Genomic DNA, 15,867 nt, shown 5'->3' with positions numbered 1-15,867 from the left:
ACAACGTAGTTATATGTCCATGGTATTGATCCGGACAAGAAGTTTAGGCTGCCTATCAATCATTGTTTTTGAAACCAGCCAGTGAAAAATGTGCTCTGGCATCAGCTGCACAATGCGGATCCCAGCCTGTGGAATAAAAGTGGGGATTTTATTTCTCTAACAAAATCCAAAGGCCTAATGGACACATGCTCAAAACTCACACACTTAATAGATTTAAAAAGGGGCAATCGGTAGTTGCTACATCCATTTTTGGACATATGATTCTTGAAGAATATAACTTATAAAATACCTCATGAGTTTAAGTTCAACTGACACACTCCATGAGAACCCAAAATATAAGCTTGTTTTTCTCCAATGTTTGTAAAAATTGTCAATGTAAACAAACACTGTATAGCGTCATAAAACAATGTTGATATCATGGATGGTCAGAACATCCATAGCTCGGTCTATTAATCTGAGAGTGGTTACATTTCTCCAGGCCCATTCCTTTAGCTTTTTACCAAAATAGGAGGTCCATTTTGTTATGGTTTCATCTGTGGATTTGCCCTTTAAACAGCTGCATATTATCAAGATATCAAAGTGTCACCAACAAAAAGTGAAACAATAGACCTATAGCAAATGCAGAACATGGCATTCATTTTTCAAATGTAAATAGCACTTTTCAGTAGTGCTGAAAGCATGCCATTCCATGAGCGCAGCATTTATTTTTCAACTCAAATCAATGAGCCCAATCAGTCCTCCATCACCACAAATTCATCAACAACAGAGTAGGGCTGGCTAATAAGTCCTTAGTTTTGGTATTCTGCTCAGGTAAAATAATTAGGCTAATCTATACTTCCATATTTCCAAGTTATATTCTTGAAGTTCAAGGGGTATAACATTTATTCGAATGACTGGAATTCTGAACTGTTTTTTAATGGAAATATATCATTTAAATTGTGTTATTATATGTAGTAGAAAGCGGTGGTTTAGTTAGAAGAAGCCTACATAACCAACCTATAAAGTCACATTTAAAATCCATATATGGCCAGCTATGTAAACTTCAACATTGATTTATCCTACAATAGATTCTGTTCAACTTGCAACATACATTGTCTTCTTCTAATTGACTATTAAGGGGAAAGTAATCAAAAAAAGTAACTGAATGTAATCAGATTACATTCGTTTGGGTAATTCAAAAGTAGCATTGTTACAAATTTTGACAGGTAACTAGTAACTGTAACGGATTAAATTTAGAAAGTAACCTACCCAACCCTGTCAGTAGCCTACCGAATTGCATCAGTACGAGAGCTGTTCATTTGGCCCCCAAATTTTCATACTGGTAGGCTTTTTGGCGATTATCTGCAGATAAATTATGAAAACAGTCGATGAAGATGGTGAACCCTCTTCACTGCAGGAACAATAGTTAGACTGGTGGAGAGATAGCCTCACTCTGGTACAAAATATGATAAAAGAAAACAGATTGAATTGTTTAAAAGCTAAATGATACTTACAGTACATGGTATTTTCAAAGATATTGATATCGGTCTACTGATTTAATTAAAATTGCTGACAATGAAGTAGTCAACTGCTGCTTTCTGCATAGCAAAGCCAATGTTTAACACCTGCTTCATCATTCAATCATAGCTGTATTGTGGATAGCTGAGAAGGAAGCTTGAAGCCTGTGGAAGTCAGTAGACTTTTTTTTCTTTTTTAAAAACTTTATTTAACCAGGTAGGCTAGTTGAGAACAAGTTCTCATTTACAACTGCGACCTGGCCAAGATAAAGCAAAGTAGTGCGACACAAACAACAACATACAGTCAATAATACAATAGAAAAAGTCTATATACAGTGTGTGCAAATGAGATAGGATAAGGGAGGTAAGGCAATAAATAGGCTATAGTGGCGAAATAATTAAAATATATTAATTAAAAACACTGGAATGATAGGTGTGCAGAAGATGAGTGTGCAAGTAAAGATACTGGGGTGCAAAGGAGAAAAATAAATAACAGTATGGGGATGAGGTAGTTGGATGGGCTATTTACAGATGGGCTATGTATAGGTGCAGTGATTTATGAGCTGCCCAGACAGCTGGTGCTTACATTTAGTGAGGGAGATATGAGTCTCCAGCTTCAGTGATTTTTGCAGTTCGTTCCAGTCATTGGCAGCAGAGAACTGGAAGGAAAGGCGACCAAATGAGAAATGGGTTTGGGGGTGTCCAGTGAAATATACCTGCTGGAGCGTGTGCTACGGGTGGGTGCTGCGATGGTGACCAGTGAGCTGAGATAAGAGGGGGGCTTTACCTAGCAAAGACATACAGATGACCATAATTAAGCCAGTGGGTTTGGCGACGAATATGAAGCGAGGGCCAGCCAACGAGAGCATACAGGTCGCAGTGGTGGGTAGTATATGGGCCTTGGTGACAAAACGGATGGCACTGTGATAGATGGCATCCAATTTGCTGAGTAGAGTGTTGGAGGCTATTTTGTAAATGACCGCCGAAGTCAAGGATCGGTAAGATAGTCAGTTTTACGAAGGTATGTTTGGCAGCATGAGTGAAGGATGCTTTGTTGTGAAATAGGAAGCCGATTCTAGATTTGATTTCGGATTGGAGATGTTTAATATGAGTCTGGAAGGAGAGTTCACAATCTAACCAGACACCTAGGTATTTGTCCACATATTCTAAGACAGAACCGCCCAGAGTAGTGATGCTGGACGGGCAGGCGGGTGTAGGCAGCGATCGGTTGAAGAGCATGCATTTAGTTTTACTTGCATTTAAGAGCAGTTGGAGGCCACGGAAGGAGTGTTGTATGGCATTGAAGCTCGTCTGGAGGTTTGTTAACACAGTGTCCAAAGAAGGGCCAGAAGTATACAGAATGGTGTCGTCTGCATAGAGGTGGATCAGAGAATCACCAGCAGCAAGAGCAACATCATTGATGTATACAGAGAAAAGAGTCGGCCCAGGAATTCAACTCTGTGGCACCCCCATAGAGACTGCCAGAGGTCCGGACAACAGGCCCTCGGTTTTGGCACACTGAACTCTATCTGAGAAGTAGTTAGTGAACAAGGCGAGGCAGTCATTTGAGAAACCAAGGCTGTTGAGTCTGCCGATAAGAATGTGGTGAATGACAGAGTCGAAAGCCTTGGCCAGGTCGATGAATACAGCTGCACAGTATTGTCTCTTATCGATGGCGGTTATGATATCGTTTAGGATCTTGAGCGTGGCTGAGGTGCACCCATGACCAGCTCGGAAGCCAGATTGCATAGCGGAGAAGGTACAGTGGAATTCGAAATGGTCGGTGATCTGTTTGTTAACTTGGCTATCGAAGACCTTAGAAAAGCAGGGTAGAATAGATATAGGTCTGTAGCAATTTGGGTCTAGAGTGTCTCCCCCTTTGAAGAGGGGGATGATCGCGGCAGCTTTCCAATCTTTGGGGATCTCAGACGATACGAAAGAGAGGTTGAACAGGCTAGTAATAGGGGTTGCAACAATTTCAGTGGATCATTTTAGAAAGAGAGGGTCCAGATTGTCTATCCTGGCTAGATTTTGGTGAAGGAGAAATGGGGAGGCTTGGGGAAGTTGGTGTGGGGAGTGCAGGGCTGTTGACCGGGGTAGGTTCTTCCTAGGTTTTGGCCTTTCTAGGGAGTTTTTCCTAGCCACCGTGCTTCTACACCTGCATTGCTTGCTGTTTGGGGTTTTAGGCTGGGTTTCTGTACAGCACTTTGAGGTATCAGCTGATGTACGAAGGGCTATATAAATACATTTGATTTGATAGGATTAGCCAGGTGGAAAGCATGGCCAGACGTAGAAAAATGCTTATTGAAATTCTCAATTATCGTGGATTTATCAGTGGTGACAGTGCTTTCTAGCCTCAGTGCAGTGAGCAGCTGTGAGGAGGTGCTCTTTTTGGAGTTTGTGCTCCAGGATGCAAATTTCTGTTTGAAAAAGCTAGCCTTTGCTTTTCTAACTGCCTGTTTATATTGGTGCCCAACTACTTCCCTGAAAAGTTGATTATCTCAGGGCCTCTTTGATGCTAATGCAGTACGCTACAGGATGCTTTGGTGCTGGCCAAGGGCAGTCAGGTCCGGAGTGAACCAAGGGCTATATCTGTTCCTGGTTCAAATGTTTTTTGAATGAGGCATGCTTATTTAAGATGGTGAGGAAAGCACTTTTAAAGAATAACCAGGCATCCTCTACTGACGGAATGAGGTGAATATCCTTCCAGGATACCTGGGCAAAGTAGATTAGAAAGGTCCGCTCGCTGAAGTGTTTTAGGGAGCGTTTGACAGTGATGAGGGGTGGTCGTTTGACCGCAGACCCATTACGGACGCAGGCAATGAGGCAGTGATCGCTGAGATCCTGGTTGAAGACAGCAGAGGTGTATTTGGAGGGCAGGTTGGTTAGGATGATATCTATGAGGGTGCCCATGTTAACAGATTCGCGGTTGTACCTGGTAGGTTCTTTGAGAATTTGTGAGAGATTGAGGGCATCGAGCTTAGATTATAGGATGGCCGGGGTATTAAGCATGCCCCAATTTAGGTCACCTAGAAGCATGAGCTCTGAAGATAGATGGGGGGCAATTAATTCACATATGGTGTCCAGGGCACAGCTGGGGGCAGAGAGTGGTCTATAGCAAGGGGCAACGGTGAGAGACTTGTTTCTAGAAAGGTGGATTTTTAAAAGTAGAAGCTCAAATTGTTACATGATTCTTTAAAGGCCCAGTGAAGTCAAAATTATGTTTTTTCTGTTTTATATCATATTGTACAATAACTGATGACACTAACACTGTAAAAGTGTGAAACACTGAAACATCCATAGAAGCAGTGAGATTTGCTGGAGTCGTACCTCCATGAAATAAATCATAGGAAAAAACAAAGGCACCAGTTGCTGACATTTGCCTAAAGGTCGGGAAAACAGTTGGTACCAAAATCACTCCCTCTATTAAAAGAACTCCCGTTCTTGTCCAATTTTCTGAGGAGGAAATTCTTAAATGTCGTTTCCAAGGTTAGGCGGTGGTGGCACCCATCACAGTCAGCCCATGGAAACAGTGTGGGCATACAGTAGCATACGGCAGGCAGACAGACAACAACAGGATATTAGGCTGACTCTGGAAAGCTTTATTTTGAATGACAGCTGCTATTAATTTAGCTTTTACTGAGGCATTATACCATAACATGCAGCAGTAGTTTCTGCTGCATATTTAATTCAAATAACCCAACACTACGAAATACAAAACTGTACATAGTGGTGCTTGTTTCAGGAATCTCGAATGCCGAACACTAATAACCATGTAATTGTTGTGTAATTACCATGTTACGTTATTTCTAAGTAAATACCATGCAAACAGCAGCCTGTTCACATGGTTGATTCAGCACAGACCTATGCTAGTGGGTTCACAGGGGCTTCCCGGAGTAGGCTGAGAATGTGCCCTGATCTCTAGTGTGCCTCCCAAATGGCACCCTATTCATTAGTGTGTGTAGGGCCCAGGTCAAAAGTAGTGCACTATATAGGGAATATAGTGCCAACTGGGACACAGGGCTGATCTAGAGTGTGATGTGATCTCTCCCAGCAGGTCATCATTTTCAGAGAAACAGATCTCCACTGATTCTCAGTCGTAGATTATCTCCATCATTGAGCATATCATTGTCCTAATGAGAAGAAGCCTCTTGATCTGAAGATATGGCCAATATCAGTGAATACTGAACATGGTTAGTCATAACCACAACATACCACCTGAAGGTTTTCAACCATTTTCAGTAATAGTATTCAGTGATACTGGCTAAATTCCAGGTGAAGTTGTTCTTGACCTTAGGCACAGATCTAGGATCACCTTGCCCTCGCCATACCCTAACCATGATGAGGGATAAACACAAACTGACTTGTGTCTCTCGATCTCCACTGGGCCTCACCCAGCTCTGTGAGGGGGTCAGGGGTTAGGATGGAGCACCAAATCAGACGATAACATCAGAGGAAAGGCCAAAAGAGGAGATATCTCCACTGGCTGCCAGAAATCTCTCAGGAGGAGGGAGGATAGAGGGAGATAGAGAAGTAAAGGAAGGAAGAGGTAACCAGTAAGCTGGAGGAATTGGGGAAGGGGCGGGGGGCTGTACTCAAGAATTCCTGGAATACAGTGCTTGTTTGAGGCCTGGGTTAGGGCGGGGTGGCTGAGTCACCGGAAGCACCCCCGTTCCTATATAGAACATTCCAGACTAAATCACTCGCAACCACAACCCAGGGTGTTTCTCAATATGCATACTACAGTGCTCCACACTTATGCTCCGAGTGTATTCTCCGAGGACGTTCTTATTAGTACGTTCTTGTGAGGACGAGAGTGTGGAGAACGCATAAAACATTACATTTGAAAAGAACTCGCACTCCATCTACTGCATTACCTCACGCTGTATCTCCCCATTCACAGAACCTTCTTCCAGTCAGGATAATGGCAATAGAGACTAAACTAGACATACACAAAGCAAACCTTTTTACTTAATAATTATCAGCTAGCTATAAGTCAATAGTAATCATCTAGCTGGCCAGCTGGTTTAACAGGCAAAAACAATCTAAAACTAATGTTATGAGAGGTAGATGACCAGATGTCAATTCTTTGTGGGTAGCTAGATAGTAAATCCAATAGCGCTAACTGGCTATGGTCATGCGATCTACCCACACGACAGTGGGTATTGTAGGCAGGTAAACATGTCAGAATTAGCACAGTATGTATTTATTAACGTATCAAGATAAATAGATTGTAGGCCGGCAACATATGAGATGTGAACGGGCAACATTTCATTCGGAAGTCTGAGTTCATTTTCTCGCTTCAGCTGCAAAACAGCCACCATTGATTTCAATAACATTTTCCATCGTTTTTACACGGTTGCGTCTAGGCGTCACATTACGTCAACAATCCTGTAAATATTTGAAGTTGAAGCTTGCGCCGAAGCATGCTTCGAAAGGAGAACAAAAACAAAGTATGCACCCAAGAAGTGCCCTCCGTGCTCAGTTTCAAAAACTCTGACCATTGCATGCTCCAGTTTGCGTGCTCAGAGCACGATAGTATGCAAATTGAAACACCCCCGGTGTCTTGATACACACTCAGTTTCCACAGCCCAGTGCGTGCACCTGCGCACACACACACACTTTGTTCTTCTATCCTTGTGGGGACCTAAAATGTATTTCCATTCAAAATACGATTTCACCTCTAACCTTATCCCAAAACCCTTACCCTAACCCTAATTGTAACCCTAACACTAAACTTAAAATAGCATTTGTCCACATGGGGACGTGGGAAATGTCCTAAAGAGGGAGCATTTTCCTTGTTTTACTATCCTTGTGGAAACTAGGGGATTTTAGGTCCATACAGGGATTGAAGAACCAACCAACACACAATCACACACACCACTCCTCCATGGACATTTGTGTTACAATCTCACATTCGATGTGGACCATGGTTATGAGTGTAATCCATCGATGTTTCGCAACAATGCAGTTAAAATGCAGTTCAAAATAAAATTAACAAATAGATAAAAAATAAAATATCCTGTCTGAGGCAGCAGGCCTACCTGCATGTGTATGTACAGTCGGGGCCAAAAGTTTTGAGAATGACAAATATTCATTTTCAAAGTCTGCTGCCTCAGTTTGTATGATGGCAACTTTCATATACTCCAGAATGTTATGAAGAGTGATCAGATGAATTGCAATTTATTGCAAAGCCCCTCTTTGCCCCAGAAATGAACTGAATCCCCAAAAAAACATTTCCACTGAATTTCAGCCGTGCCACAAAATGATCAGCTGACATCATGTCAGTGATTCTCTCGTTAACACAGGTGTGAGTGTTGGCGAGGACAAGGTTGGAGATCACTCTGTCACGCTGATTGAGTTCGAAAAACAGACTGGAAGCTTCAAAAGGAGGGAGGGGCATGGAATCAATGTTCTTCCTCTGTCAACCATGGTTATGTACAAGGAAACATGTGCCGTCATCATTGCTTTGCACAAAAAGGGCTTCACAGGCAAGGATATTGCTGCCAGTAAGATTGCACCTAAATCAACCATTTATCGGATCATCAAGAACTTCAAGTAGAGCGGTTCAATTGTTGTGAAGAACGCTTCAGGGGACCCAAGAAAGTCCAGCAAGCGCCAGGACAGTCTCCTAAAGTTGATTCAGCTGTGAGATCGGGGCACCACCAGTACAGAGCTTGCTCAGGAATGGCAGCAGGTGTGAGTGCATCTGTACGCACAGTGAGGCGAAGACTTTTGGAGGATGGCCTGGTGTCAAGAAGGGCAGCAAAAAGGCCACTTCTCTCCAGGAAAAACATCAGGGACAGACTGATATTCTGCAAAAGGTACAAGGATTGGACTGCTGAGGACTGGGGTGAAGTCATTTTCTCTGATGAATCCCCTTTCCGATTGTTTGGGGCATCCGGAAAAAAAGCTTGTCCGGATAAGACAAGGTGAGCGCTACCATCAGTCCTGTGTCATGCCAACAGTAAAGCATCCTGAGACCATTCATGTGTGTGGTTGCTTCTCAGCCAAGGGAGTGGGCTCACTCACAATTTTGCCTAAGAACACAGCCATGAATAAAGAATGGTACACAACAATATAGGCTGACAATAACAGACTACAGTTTTAGGACAGCTCATTCCAGTTAGGTGCATTGTTACAGCTGAGACTGTGGTATGTGTGTGGGGGAAGGGGGGTAGTATGCAGCAATATGCCTGACTGACGGTACTCCAGCCATTAGACAGAGCAGTTCCAGGCAACAGTTCTCCTGCCAGAGGTGCTCTGCTGGGCCTGATGATCATGATCACCTCACTTCCCCTTCCTGCCCTGATGTGGTTTGCTGGGTTAAATGGGCCTGCTTCCCGCATCTGTCTATTAATGGAGACAACAGCAGCCGCCAAGAGCAGGGAGCTGGTCATCTGTTAGTAGTTTCAAGTTTTATTTGTCACATGCACAAGTACAGTGAAATGTTTAACTTGCAAGCCCTTCCCAACAACGCAGTATTCAATATAGTATAACAAATAAAAACACAAAATAAAATTTAAAAAAAGAGAATTTGCATGCTATATACAGGGTCAGTGCCAGTACCAAATGTACAATGTGCAGGGATACTGGAGTAGTTGAGGTAGATACAGTATGTACACAGAGTGAGAAATTAACACCATCCACCAGCCAAATGCTGGTAGATTTTGCAAATGGCTGGTAGAATGTCTATTTTTACCAGCCACACTAGCAGGTTGTCATAGAGCATTTGGGAGCATTATTGTTTTCCAATCCAGAGCCCACATGTAAAAAAAACAAACGTGTGTGTGTGTGTGGTAGTCTGGAATAGAGAATCTCAACACTACAGTGGTGAAAGTGTGGGCTACAGTGTTTTCTGTGATGCATCTTAATTCTTAATTCTATTTTATCCTGAAAACTATTTGTCTGGTAAGAAAATGGAGTGGCTGGTAAAACTTGGGGGAAAGTGTCTGGTAGCAGGATTAATAATAATAAACAATATGGCAGCAGCATAAGTGGTAGTCTGCGTGGTAATGAGTGTGTGTGTGTGTGTGTGTGTGTGTGTGTGTGTGTGTGTGTGTGTGTGTGTGTGTGTGTGTGTGTGTGTACAAGCGTGTCAATGTAGGTATGTGTGGGTAGAGAGCAGTAAGAGTGCATAGTCAGTGCATATAGTCCTTGGTGGTGGTGGGCAGCTATTGTCTATCTGTTTAAAAAGTATCATTGCTTGGGGTAGAAGTTGTCTCGGAGCCTGCTGGTCCGAGACCTGATACTCTGGTACTGCCTGACGGAAGCAGAGAGAATCTATGGCAGGGGTGGCTGGAGTCTTTGGCAATTTCTCAGGCCTTCCACAGACATCACTTGGTGTGTATATCCTGAATGGCTGGGACCTCACCCCAGTGATATGCTGGGCTGTCCGCACCACCCTCTGTGTAGAGTAATATCACAAAGCAGGGTGGACAGGCAAAATGGACGGACTGGGACAAGAAATCGGCCCAGGAATTTCTAATACACCGTACAATTTGTTTCTCTCAAGTCCCTCATTATTAGCCAAATAATGATCCATACTTCTGCAGAAAAAAAGTATAAATAGACAAGCACACTGGGCTAAAGATGGACCAGCCCATCTGGCATTTGCCCGAATTGCCCCATATCCAATCCTTTAATGATTGGCTAAACCCCTTACAGGTATCTATCTCCCTCTTACTAGGGCAGTGTCAGGCTGAGGCTATATGACAGGGTATTAAACTTAGGTCTTCTGTGAGACTTATGACTGCATAAGCCCACTGAGCTAATGCAGAGGGTGGGTGCTTTTAGCAATATCTGCCCTACATAAATGCAGAGCATAATTTGTCACAGACTGAGCCCCAGAATAATCATGAATCTGCTAATAGACTAATGCACACACTGTACTGCACTGTAAATGAAAGGGCATAGGTCAAGAATCCATTTACTCAGACACTCTTTCTCCCTCACACTAGAGGTCTTCACAGGTCCACCCAAACACCCGAGAGGGTCTGGGTCCAAAATCCAAACTTTTCCCTCGGTACAGGTCAGATCCTGTTTGATTGTCATCAGGTCTCAGGTCTATGTAACTACAGCTGATAGACCCGATCACACCTCCGCACAACCTATAGCATATTTATTTTACACTAACAAGGTGAATTTATTGACTTATAGAAGGCCGATCCAAAAAGACCTACAGTGCCTTCAGAAAGTATTCAAACCCCTTGACCTTTTCCACATTTTGCTGTGTTACAAATTGGGATTAAAATGTATGTCTTTCATTTTTATTTTATTTTACAATCTACACAAAATACTCTAATGTCAAAGTGGAAGAATTAAGAAAAAATGTTTTAAGTGTAATGAAGAATAAAATACTAACATATCTTGATTAGATACCTATTCAACCCCAGAGTCAATACCTTTGGCAGCGAATACACCTGTGAGTCTTTTTGGGTAAGTCTCTAAGAGCTTTGCAGACCTGGATTGTACAATATTTTCCCATAATAATTTTTTAAAGCTAGACAGCCACTTTCAGGTCTTGCCATCGATTTTCAAGTAGATTTAAGTCAAAACTAACTAAGCCACTCAGGAACATTCAATGTTGTCTTGGTAAGAATCTCCAGTGTATATTTGGCCTTGTGTTTTAGGTTATTGTCCTGCTGAAAAGTGAATTCATCTCCCAGTGTCTGTTGGAATGCAGACTGAACCAGGTTTTCCTTTAGCATTTTCTTTTTATAAAAGCTACCTAGTCCTTGCCGATAACGAGCATATCCAAAATATGATGCAGCCACCACCTATGCTTGAAAATATGAAGAGTGGTACTCAGTGATGTGTATTCAGGACAAAAAGTTAATTTCTTTGCCACACCTTTTGCAGTATTACTTTAGTACCTTGTTGCAAACAGGATGCATGTTTTGGAATATTTTCATTCTGTACAGACTACCTTCTTTTCACTTTGTCATTTGGGTTATTATTGTAGAGTAACTACAATGTTGATCCATCCTCAGTTCTCTCCAATCACAGCCATTAAACTGTAACTGTTTTAAGGACACCATTGGCCTCATGATGAAATCCCTGAGCGGTTTCCTTCCTCTCCGGCAACTGAGTTAGGAAGGACGCCTGTATCTTTGTAGTGACTGGGTGTATTGATACACCATCCAAAGCTAAATTAATAAGTTTTACCATGCTCAAAGGGATAGTCAGTGTCTGCTTTTTATTTATTTATTACCCATCGACTGTACCAATAGGTGCCGTTCTTTGCCAGGCATGGGAAAATCTCCCTGATCTTTGTGGTTGAATCTGTGTTCGAAATTCACTGCTCGAATGAGGGACCTGTGTGGGGTACAGAGATGAGGTAATCGTTCAAAAATCATATTAACCCCTATTATTGCACACAGTGTGTCCATGCAACGCATTATGCGAGTTGTTAAGCACATTTTTACTCCTGAACGCATTTAGGATTTCCCATAGGAAAGGGGTTGAATACTTGACTCAAGACAATTCCGTTTAGAATTTTTTCAAAACAAAATTCCACTTTAACATTGTGAGGTATTGTGTATTGATCAGTGGCACAACATCTAGATTTTATACATTTTAAATTCAGGCTGTAACACAGCAAAATGTTGAAGAAGTCCAGGGGAGTGAATACTTCCTGAAGGCACTGTATTCATTAACGAGAAGAGAAACTTGGCTGATATTATTATATATTTTTTAATTGAACCTTTATTTACTAGGCAAGTCAGTTAAGAACAAATTCTCATTTACAATGATGCCCTACACCGGCCAAACCCGGACGACGCTGGGCCAATTGTGTGCCGCCCTATGGGACTCGCAAACTCGGCCAGTTGTGATAAAGCCTGGATTCGAACCAGGGTGTCTGTAGTGACACCTCTAGCAATGCGATGCAGTGCCACTCGTCTAAAACAAATTATTTTGTCACTTGGGTACAATCGGGTCTGGTCTAAACCCAGACCAGTTAGGGTATGGGTCAGGTCTAGGTGTGATTGTTGTCGGGTCCATTTGTGTTCGGGTCCGATTGTCCTCGGGTCCTACCTGTTGGACCCGAGAAGACCTCTACCTCACACACGGCCTAGATTAGGGTCAGTCAGTCAAGCCTGGGAAAAAGGAGAATTACGCTAATTTAGTGTTTAATTACATGTACAAGCCCATACAATGAGACACTGGCAATGCTTAATTAACAGTGTGTGTGTGTGTGTGTGTGTGTGTAGGCCAATGTTTATTGAGGGTGCTCTGTTTATTCCTAGCCTTATACAATTGTGAAAAGTCCAGCAGTGTAATAGTTCTATAGTCTTTTGTAGCTCAGTTGGTAGAGCATGGCGCTTGTAACGCCAGGGTAGTGGGTATGATTCCCAGAATCACCCATGAGTAAAAATGTGTGAACGCATGACTACGTTGTTTTGGATAAAAGCACCCGCTAAATGGCATTTACACCACATGATCAAAAGTATGTGGACATCTGCTTGTCAAACATCTCATTCCAAAATCATGAGCATTAATATGGAGTTGGTTCCCCCTATGCTGCTATAACAGCCTACATTCATCTGGGAAGGCTTTCCACTAAATGTTGGAACATTGCTGCGGGGACTTGCTTACATTAAGCCACAAGAGCATTAGTGAGGTCGGGAACTGATGTTGGGCCATTAGGCCTGGCTCGCAGTCAGCATTCCAATTCATCCCAAAGTTGAACGATGGGGTTGAGGTCAGGGCTCTGTGCAAGCCAGTCAAGTTCTTCCACACCGATCTCAACAAACCATTTCTGTATGCACCTCGCTTTGTACACAGGGGTATTTGTCATGCTGAAACAGGAACAGGAAAGGGCATTCCCCAAAGTTGGAAGCATAGAATCATCTAGAATGTCATTCTATGCTGTCACGTTAAGATTCCCCTTCCCTGGAACTAAAGGGCCTAGCCAGAACCATGAAAAACAGCCCCAGACCATTATTCCTCCTCCAACAAATTTTACAGTTTGCACTACGCAGTCAGGCAGGTAGCGTTCTCCAACCCCAGATTCATCCATCGGACTGCCAGACGGTGAAGCTTCACTCCAGAGAACGCGCTTCCACTTGAAGCTCCTGACGGTCCTAACTAGCAGGGCAGAAATTTTACAAACTGACTTGTTGGAAAGGAGGCATCCTATGACAGTCACGTTGAAAGTCACTGAGCTCTTCAGTAAGGATATTCTCCTGCCAATGTCTGTCTATAGAGATCGCATGGCTGTGTGTTCGACTTTATACACCTGTCAGCAATGGGTGTGGCAGAAATAGTCGAATCCACTAATTTGAAGGTGTCTCCACATGTATTATAGTAGTTCTACATAGAGTTAAAACAACAAAGCCAGTCTCATCTGTGTCTACATGGCAGTGCATGTAAATCCATACCTAAACCCACCCAGACTATACTGTTTAATGCATAGAGGCTGTAAATACCAATTCAGGAGAAAAAACAAAGCAACTTGAGGCCCAAAGTCCTCAGAAATGCCCGGAATAAACTCTCTCGGCTGGAGCCACCTAGAATCACAGAGGCCTACCATGCACAGCATACATGGGATAGGACTAAATGGATACACTTTCAATTAATAGACATGCCTGATCAAATCTCAAATAATGGTGTGTTGCCTTTCAATGGATGCATTTGTAGGAATGGAGGGGGAACGAGCAGAGTAGGGCTTGAACCAGCGCATCACAAGAAACTTCCACTTCTGTCCCAAGATACTGGGCCGGTGCAGCTACCAAAATTAACAACATTACCGCATTGATGTGATCCACTACGCATATGGAGAGGTTTACTGGTGGGTTCTCCAACAAGGCCTACTAATTTAAAAATATGAAGCCATATAATCTAGCCACATCCTAAACACAGATAGAGAAATGCATGCGGTTATATAAACTCAAATCACTCAATTCTAACAATAGTTAATTGTGTAGGCCTATGCTCATTAACTAACAGCCTATACCTTAATTGTGCATATAAATCTTGCAACATAACCTAAATAACCAATCGATTCAGATTGAGAACCATGACCAATAACGTAATCACGAGAGCTTGATTCTAGTTGAGTGGACAGCGCTATGATTTACGATCCGATTAACTTTCCTCTAACTCATTCTATGGAGGTAAAACGGTTTTCATTTGGAACGTATTCGTTAAATCGGATGTGTCATGTAGGGTTAATTAACAATCTTGGCACTTCAGTGCCGCGATCAAGGCATCAAAGTGTCAAAATACTGCGGTTTCGAGCTTTGACGCGTAGGCTCTGGGAGTTGTGACAGCGACGTTTTTCCACTTGAACAGACTGCGGCGTGAATCACTGTCTGTGTTTTCGGGTCTGCAGTAAGCAGACTATCGCCTCCCAGTACGATTTGACTGTTCAATTTTATCAAGTCATCATCTGCCCTGCACAAGCTAGCTAGGCCTGTGGCTATATTGAGCATTCTCCCTGCAGGCTACAGCCCCATGTACGATTCAATTTAAATGCGTAGTTGTGTTTCTACGTGCGGACCTGGAAAGCTAAAGAACTGCGCGAAAATACATCTGTACTGCGTTTTTTTTCCCCTGGCTGTTTGTCTTCTTACCTGCAGATGTTCCTGAAATCGTATCGGCAGTATCTGGGCCATTCTTGAGGCTTTCTATGTTTCAAATGTCCGGAGAAAAGGAAAGGGGAAGGGGACACGAAGAGGAATGAATGTTGTATTGTATTGGAAGTCCCCAAAACGCCCCCAAAAGTAAAATACAATGTGCAATGATAGGGGTCTCGCCGGCTTGCGTTGATATCACCTGAATTCACTGCCTGCTCTCGTTCAGTAGCACCCAAACAACACTCCTGAACCAAAACTCTACACTTCCGCTAAGTAAAATAGTCCAAAACATAATTACACTAGCTCTAGGAGAAAACTATTTTTATGAAGCTCTAATGTTGCTTGCAGTATTATACAAAATAATACACTTGCTACTTATAAGCCCTACAGCTAACCAAGAGGATTTCCCCACAAATAGCCTACCAATACAGAAAAAAAAATTCGGATGTCCTCAATGTACCCCTCCGCTGCCCCTTCCCCTTCATTTTCCCTATGTCGAAATAAAGGCACGTGACAGCGCCCACTCCCCTTCCGAATTCTGCAAACTCAAGTGCTGAGACGTTGGGAATATGCCTTTACCCCACCCTGTGAAAAGTGTCTAGTAGTGAGAAAATATGTTGGGATTGTAAAAGAGGAATTTAAATGATGTATTAGTCAAGGTAGGAGTGGGCATTTCGCTGCACCTTCAATAACATGTGCGCGACCAATTTGATTTGATTTATGCTATGTATGTGCACCATACAGGTAACTCCTAAAATAATAGAAACACTTGAGTAAATGAGGTACAGAAA

The 15,867-nt window shown here is 42.7% G+C and overlaps 1 protein-coding gene across 1 annotated transcript in view; it reads right to left on the bottom strand.

Moving 5' to 3' along the window:
* The window catches only part of LOC118394079 (clathrin heavy chain 2), a 35,813-nt gene extending 20,348 nt beyond the window's left edge, over positions 1-15,465 (bottom strand). The window contains exon 1 of the mRNA XM_052460758.1: positions 15,074-15,465. Coding sequence (XP_052316718.1) covers positions 15,074-15,115 — 42 coding nt within the window. The 5' untranslated portion in view covers positions 15,116-15,465. The remainder of the gene's footprint in view (positions 1-15,073) is intronic.
* Positions 15,466-15,867: the final 402 nt, after the last annotated feature.

The sequence above is a fragment of the Oncorhynchus keta genome, chromosome 14, assembly GCF_023373465.1.
Source record: "Oncorhynchus keta strain PuntledgeMale-10-30-2019 chromosome 14, Oket_V2, whole genome shotgun sequence".
Classification (NCBI taxonomy): domain Eukaryota; kingdom Metazoa; phylum Chordata; class Actinopteri; order Salmoniformes; family Salmonidae; genus Oncorhynchus; species Oncorhynchus keta.
Note: the sequence above shows the minus strand (reverse complement) of the source record. Positions and strands in the feature narration are given on the sequence as shown.